This window comes from Lichenostomus cassidix, chromosome 6 (genome assembly GCF_008360975.1).
Source record: "Lichenostomus cassidix isolate B80296 chromosome 6, HeHo_3.0, whole genome shotgun sequence".
Classification (NCBI taxonomy): Eukaryota; Metazoa; Chordata; class Aves; order Passeriformes; family Meliphagidae; genus Lichenostomus; species Lichenostomus cassidix.
Genome location: NC_139487.1, coordinates 29,765,819 through 29,773,278, shown reverse-complemented (window position 1 = coordinate 29,773,278; position 7,460 = coordinate 29,765,819). Strand labels below are relative to the sequence as shown.

The window sequence follows — 7,460 nt, the reverse complement described above, 5'->3', positions numbered from 1 at the left end:
GGCGGACAGCCGCTTCTTCCACCGGCGGGAAACACCCCGGAGCGGCTGTGCCCGAGCTCCCGCCGTGGCACCGGAGGCAGGGGACTGGTACCGCGCCGGTGTCAGACCACCGCGGGGCTGCTCTCGTGGGGCGCCGGGCCGGCAGGTGAGGGCCGTACTGCTCCGGCCGGGGCCGGGCAGGGCACACCGGGACGAGTCCCCGCGGGGTCCCGCTGTCAATCCGGTGGCCGCGGACTCTTTGCCGCGCCGCGGCCGCTCGCCCCGCGCTGCCTGGCGGAGGGAGACGTCGCGCGGCGCCGGTCTCCATGGCAGTGGGGCTGCGTGGGCGGAGTGGTCGGGGCCGCAGCGCGGCGGGCGGGCGCGCGCGGGAGGGAGGGAGGGAGGGAGGGAGGCGGTGAGGGAGGGAGCGCGCGCCCCCGGCCCGCCCCCGCCCCTCGCTCGGTGTTTGTGTCGGGCTGTGGCGGCGGCGGCGCGGCCGCTGTGAGCCCCGGAGCCCCGCGCCCATCCCCGCCCCGCGCCCGCCATGCGCGGCCCCTAGAGCGGCGGGCTCGGCGGCTGGTGCGGTGCCTGCGCGGCGGCGGCCATGGCGGCGGAGACGCGGCCGGAGCTGGTGGGGAAGCGGTTCCTGTGCCTCGGCGGCGAGGAGCTGCCGGAGAGCGGGCGCTGGCGGGCCGGGGTCATCCGCGCCGTGTCCCAGCGGGACTCGCACAGCCCCGACCTGGCGGTAAGAGCCGCGGCTCGGGCCGGGCCGGGGGCTGTGGCGGGGGGCGGCGGGCCCGGCGTGACACGGCCCCGCGGCCGGCCGGGCACGGTGACGTGGAGCCGGGGGTCGCGGCCGCCAGGCGCGGTTCCCCGCGGTGTGTGCGGCTGCTCCGTGTCCCGGCCGTGCAGCCACCGTGGGAGAGGGCCGGTGCCTGGCCTGGCTACCGAGCGACAGTCGGGCTGCCCCTGGAGCAGCACGGGAGAATGCGGCTGATCTGGGGGAATGCAGAAACTGCCGCCGCGTAGCACTGTCCGGCTGGGTCCGACGCGGTGGTGGACGCTGTTATTAAAAGAATGTCATTGTTTCCCTTCCTTTCATGTCCGCTGTCACTGTTTTCCTAAGGGGTGTAGGAATGTGCGTGGAGGTTAGCGAAGGAGCCAGGATATGCTCTGTTGTGCTCAGACACACTCTCTCTGTGGGGGGGAAACACGGCCAGGATTTCCTTGGGTTGGTGTTCTGAATACATAATCTGTAAAATGGAGTTTTATTGTGCTCCCCGGACTTGGTCGTTATTTTGTTCGTGAATTCCGCAGTCACAGGAGTGCTGTGTTACCGCCGTGGTTGTCTCCTTCCATGTTTTTGTGTTATTTAGTGCTTCTGAAAGCACATTTAAAAATATCACGACTATGTAAATGGGCATTACGTAGGCTGAAAAAAGGAATCACCGGACTGCGCTGGGCAATCCATATTGCTGCTGGCAAGGGGGCGGCGTTCACAGCCCGACACGGATCGGGGTGGAATGTTGCCTTTTTTACAAACTCATCAGGCAAACAATTGCCTGGTGTTAGAGATTATCGATTGCTCTGTTCGAGAAGTGTGAATCACAAAATTAAGAACTCTTGTTTGCATTCGTCCCAGACTTCAAGCTTTTTTTCAGAAATATAAAGTGGCACTTGAGATGCTACTTTTTTACTATATTTTGGGTTGTTTTCTTGGAGTTTTTTTGGCATGTTGTTTTTTTTCTTTTTTCCCCATTCTCCAGCCATAATTCAAGTAGCAGTCTGTTCATGCCCTTCTTTATGAAGTGGCTTGTGTTTTCAACCTCTGGCTATATGTAAGAATTGTCTAGAATGCTTTATTTTTAGAACCTAATTTGGATGTTATTCTTGCAGGGTAGTCTCTAGAATCTATATACAATTATGGAAACTCTGAGTAAGGTTTAAGGAGGTATTTACTAACATTTACAAGTCAGAGCCATAAATTGTAAACTCTAGGGGCAGAGCTGACATAAAGAGAGAAAGGCATTTCAGGGGCTGTATCTGCTGTGTTAAGTAAAAGATGCGTGCTGCTTTTTGTAAAAACTTGCTCCTCTTCCTGACTTTGGTGTCCAAGTGTTTTTCTCTTCAGATGCTCTTTCTTTCCATTTCTTGGCAATTTAAGGAAGAACTGTCATGTTACAGCTGGTTTCTTAGGCAGGATAGCTAAGGGTATGCTTGTGTTGTAGTAAAGCACCATTCAGATAGCTGCAAACTACCTGAGAAGCAGGATGGATGCTCCAGCTGCACTTCAGCCTGGGTGCAGTGCAGTGCTAACGTGGCCGTATTCCTTCTGGTGTTCATGCTAGACACAGCACTGCATTATGCTATGTAGATGTACTCCTAGTCACCTAGGAGTGCTGGAAGCCTGGGAAGGTTTTGAAAATACTTTCTCGGTCTAACGAGTCCCAGACTAGTACTTAACTACTGCAACATCATTGCCCCCTGTAAAGTGCAGTATATTTGGTCTTTGTGTTACCTGTTATCTGGCCCCAAAGTACAAAGAAGTATATGTCACAAAGGGAGTGGATAGAGGAAAAAATGATAAGGTTTCTTTTAGCAACAGGTAGTTTCTGTGGGTTAAACTCTCGTTCTGCATTTATAATTAACTTCTTGTTAGTTGATATTTGCTGATGTGCTTATCCTCTCCCCTGCCCCCAGCAAAGGACAAGGACGTTGTTCTTTTAGCCCCGTTGTGTATGTGCTATCCTAGCTGGAGTAACTACTGCTCTTATCCTTCCATGGCTTTTGTTTTGAGGTGGCCATCCCTGTGAATAGCTCCAGACCCTTCTGCTCCCTGTCACTGGAGCGAAGCGGTAATTCTTGTTGACAGTTTCATTGCTGCCCACAGGGTGCAGCATAAAAATGTTGAAATTGACTGTCAATTTTGTGTTTTCCTAGTCCCTCAAGAGTGGAATGGATGAATGAGAAATGCAGAAGCTATTGTGAACCACAGGATAGGAGGAGGGCAGCAGTGCGTATTTTCAGTGTGATTTTCAACTGGCTGGAACTGAGTTACCTTTTAATCCTGGCTTAGAGAGGAGGTACCATTTGCATTGGCTTTGGTCCTTTCTGCCTGAGTGAGTGTGAACCCCCCAGTCAATTTCTACCAGTTTAAGAACAGGGAGAGGTTTGAGAAAGACTGTCTTCCCCCAGTCTGTGAAATTTGCCATCTGAGAGCCCTCTCCCCAAAAAAACATATAAAGGCGAGAAGGTCATGGCATTTGGTGTTCTCCTGGAAGTGAAGATGTGATCTACAGCTGGCCAGCCAGCATGCAGCCAGCATCTAACCAGCTACAGCATATGCTGCCTTTGCTTAGCACCATTCAGAGATAGGTGATGGAAGTGATGGAATGGGAAGGTGGGTTTAAGGGCATGACAAAGAGCTGAGCATTAACAGAGGTGTGAGAGGAAGCCTCAGTGTGTGAGGAGTATGTGGGAATATATGGGCAAATGGGGAGTTTTATGGAGTGCAGGAGCTCAAGGAGACATGGACAAGCTTAGAGGCAACTGATGTAATTAATGTTAAGTGGCCACAGGGCTTAGAGTAGCAAATCTGGAGGAAACTGAGCTTCATTAGTTCTGCTGTAAACAGAACTACTCATTAAATTGGGAACTCCAGACCTGAAGGCTGGACTAGCTGCTCTCCACCTTTGAGTAGGGAAATCAAGAGGCTGGTTTTCATATGCTGCTAAATTTGCTTCATGAGTGTATTTTTATAGCTAAATTAATGATTATTTTCATAGTTGAAATTATTGTCCTGGTAAGAAGATGTAGGAAAGAACTCAATTCACTGGTATTTTCTTCCTGCTATGTCTCTCCTACTCCATGAAAGTATATTAAATTACTCTTTCCCTATACTTTTCATGATTGCAGTATAGCTGATATGTAATATCTCTTTTTTTAAATGTATTTATTTACAAAGAAAGAGAACACTATAAAAGTCTATTTTCTCACTCTGCGTTATAGAAATTTTGCCTTTCTCAGCTTTCCTATTAATGTATCACTAGTGGGGAATATGGTGAGAACAGCTGGCACTGGTTGCAAGTACCATTGGTCTCCTGGAATATGAATGCTCTTGCCATTACATGCAGACCCTCCATGCCAGGATTTGGAACCTGTGCCTCTCTCTTAGTCATCCTGTAATGTTTACAGATATTGTAAACACCTGCTGTACAGGTACAATGTGTGCAATTTATAACATCTAATCCAGGGGTTTTCTTGCTGAGTCACAGGTTTAAAAGTTAGACTTCTTGGTCTTTCTTTCTTGGACATTGCTGTTGCATGCAAAGCATTTGTTTAAAAATAAAAACAAGGACGGAAGTTTGATATACTTAGCTATTTTTGTGTGTATATGTATGTATATGTTTCATAGCCATTGAGAGGATTCATAACTGGTTTTCAGCTTTACACCAAGCGTTGTTAGAGGAAACTGGGAATTCTATTTTTCCTTACTTCTAACTGCCTGGAAAAGCCCATGTGGTGCCCTGATTACAGTGATAACTCTGGGCAAATAGAGAAATGGCCAAGGAGGAAAGAGGTGGAGTCAATGCTATATGATCTCTCTGGTCTTTACTGTCCCATAAGAGTTGCTTTCTGGGCCACAGGTTGCAACCTGCAAATCTATGATGTGGTGATGAAAGAGAAAATGGAAGTAAACTTTTAAACACACAATGTGCAACTCTTAATAAAAAATATCAGTAATTTGTAAGTTCATATTTGTTGATGCCTGAATTTTTCTGCCATGATGCCCATGATTTGGAAGACAGCATTAAAATTGAGTTGGTAGTCTCTAAATGGCTTATGCTGGGCAGATTAAAAATTGTGCTTAGGGAAATACATTGTGGCAATAAATCACCATATTACTCTTCATATAAACCTAAATACTAATGATATTTTGAAGCAGCTGTTTGATTTTTATTTACAATAAAGTCAGTAAGATACATGGTGCAAACAATACATTAATACTTTTGGTGAATTGTATTTTTTTAGTATCTCGTATTTGGTAATTTACAAACAGGAAATTGTTAAAAAAATCAGTATGTCTGGTGAAACCATTTGAACAGAACAGCAGCAGATTGTGTGTCTGTTTTAACTGAATTTGCCTCCACTTAACAGTAAAGTGGAAGTTTGCAAAACGTAATGAAAACTTGCCACTACTATGTCAAAGTTAATAGGAAAATAATTTTAAATAAATTCAGATAATTGGAAAAAAAGATCTTTTAGACAAGTACTCCATACACTGATTAGTTTCTCACTAAATAATGAAGTCAAATTTCCCTTCTCTGTGTGTGGAGCTGCTCTTACCTAGCCTTTTTACAAACTTTCATTGTTTTCATCTTCCTGCTTCTGCATTCCCAGAGTTTCTGAATGCCATCTGGCTTTGTCATAGAGGTACAGAATTGCACTTCTGTAGGTTACACTTGGTTTCTGCCATACATTGATTTTTAGTGCAGTGTGTTGCATGTTGTCCTCTGTTCTCCAAGATAGTGTTATAAGGAGAAAGTGGATGTGTTAATTTTTTGCACACATTTGAGCTGATCTGTTTAAAAACATGATTTTTTTTTCCATTCCTTATTTATTAAGTGCATGCACTGCAGCTTGACTTGTTTACCTTGATGTAAACTGGAAGACGCAGAAAAATCTTTAGTAAAATGACTGAAGACAGTAAACAAATAAATATGCTTTAAACTGTTATGCACAGCTTGTTGGTGGTTAATGGAATTTAAAAATTATATATATTTCTGTACTAGCATCTGGGTTTAAGATGAAGAGCAAGTTGTTGGTGAGGATCCTGTCACGTTATTTACTTCTGCTATTGCAGCTGAAACTAAAGACATGCCAGAGTTTATCGCATCACTGCTGCCTCTGAATGAAGGAATGTTGTAGGGTATGTTTTGTGTGTGTGTTGTTGGTTTGAAAGAAGTGGGAGAAGCTCAAAATGCAGCAGGGATTTAGACAGTTTTCAGTTGTTTCTGGTATTCTGTATCAGTATTGATGCCAACAAGAGTGTTGTAAATTTGGTGCATGTCAGCTGGGCAATCTTTTCTTGGCTGTGCAGTAAAGAAAACTTCCTATTTCCTTGTTGTGTTTCTAGTAGGGTTGAGCTTGTCATCCTGTGCTTGTGAATGTCACCTCATCTAACTCTGTCTTCCAGAGTTAGTTCAGGAAGGAGTATCTCTTTCATAGTAATTTGACAAAAAGATCAGAGGAGTATTCCTATGAAATTGACTGCAAGGATTCAGTGCTTTATACTCTACCCTTCCCTCTTTGCTTTTTTTACTGAAATAAACTTGAATATGATGTAGGTCAATAAGTAAATATATTTGCACTGATGGTTTTTGAGTAAAGTTTGTTTGAATGTCAAGATTGCAAAGACAGTTCAGGTGTCCTGAGCCAGGGGCAAATAATTTCATTAATTTGCTGCCTAGTTGCAAAGTAAGCAACAGTGAACAAAATATGGAAAAAGAAAGGTTTTATCCTATAGTTAAATCTTTCAAGAGGCTCTAAAAAAAGATAGAGCAGATATTTTCTTAATAAAAAAACCCTGCTTTTGCCTTTTATATGTTGTGCATATAAATACTGTATTATTCCACATTTGCATGACCTCAAATTTTTCTTTTTCCAGAACCTTGTGTGAATCTTTGGAGCTGTCTCAAAAAGGCATGGTATGGCCATCATAAAGAGTTGTAAAGAATGTGTAACTATTTTATAAGAAGCCATTCTTCTTGTGCACCTACCAGGATTTCTAAACCTGCTTGAGAACAGCAGAACTGTTATTTAATGTCAAGCTGAGTGAATTTTAGAGGTGGTACTTGCAAAATTTGGTGAAAAATCAATTCAACTGCCTCCTAATCCTGCCATCAGTGAACTGCAGAGACGCTTAGTTCCATCAGTGATCTTGAATCTCTGCTGGGACTAGGCTTGACTTTCCTTTTCAGTTGGACTTGGTAAACTGCTGCTGCTTTTGCTGAAAAAGTGAGTCCAGATCATCCAAAAAGTTCAGCTGAAGTTGGCAACAAGTGTTTGTCTCTGAAAAGACACCACTGGGACGTGCTGTTACTGCACACTGTTGTGCTCTGGGCGTTGACTTCCCATGTTGCTGCAGGGTTCCCCTCCTCACCCCACTAGGCACAGACTGAGGCCTACTCTGCTTGTACAACCAGGTTGTTCTTAGAAACTAGTGGAGAATTCTAAGCTAAACTAATGCTATGTTGCTTCATTATATTGATTCCTCCAGAAAGTTACTATTGTTAGTTGATGTTACACCTGTGTACCACTAATTTTTCATGTTATAAGACAGGCTGAGAGCAGGGCAGCCACAGAAGCCTCAAGATTTTGCTGTGCTTTGCTTTCTAGTAATTTTCTTTAAAATATTTTACCTGAAACAGCTGTTGCTGTGTTTCAGAATTAGGTGGAATGAAGCAATTTGATTTGCTCCC

The 7,460-nt window shown here is 45.0% G+C and overlaps 1 protein-coding gene across 1 annotated transcript in view; it reads left to right on the top strand.

The window, feature by feature from the left end:
* The first annotated feature begins 434 nt into the window (after positions 1-434).
* JMJD1C (jumonji domain containing 1C) overlaps positions 435-7,460 on the top strand; it is a 158,660-nt gene continuing 151,634 nt past the window's right edge. The window contains exon 1 of the mRNA XM_085064255.1: positions 435-724. Coding sequence (XP_084920381.1) covers positions 584-724 — 141 coding nt within the window. The 5' untranslated portion in view covers positions 435-583. The remainder of the gene's footprint in view (positions 725-7,460) is intronic.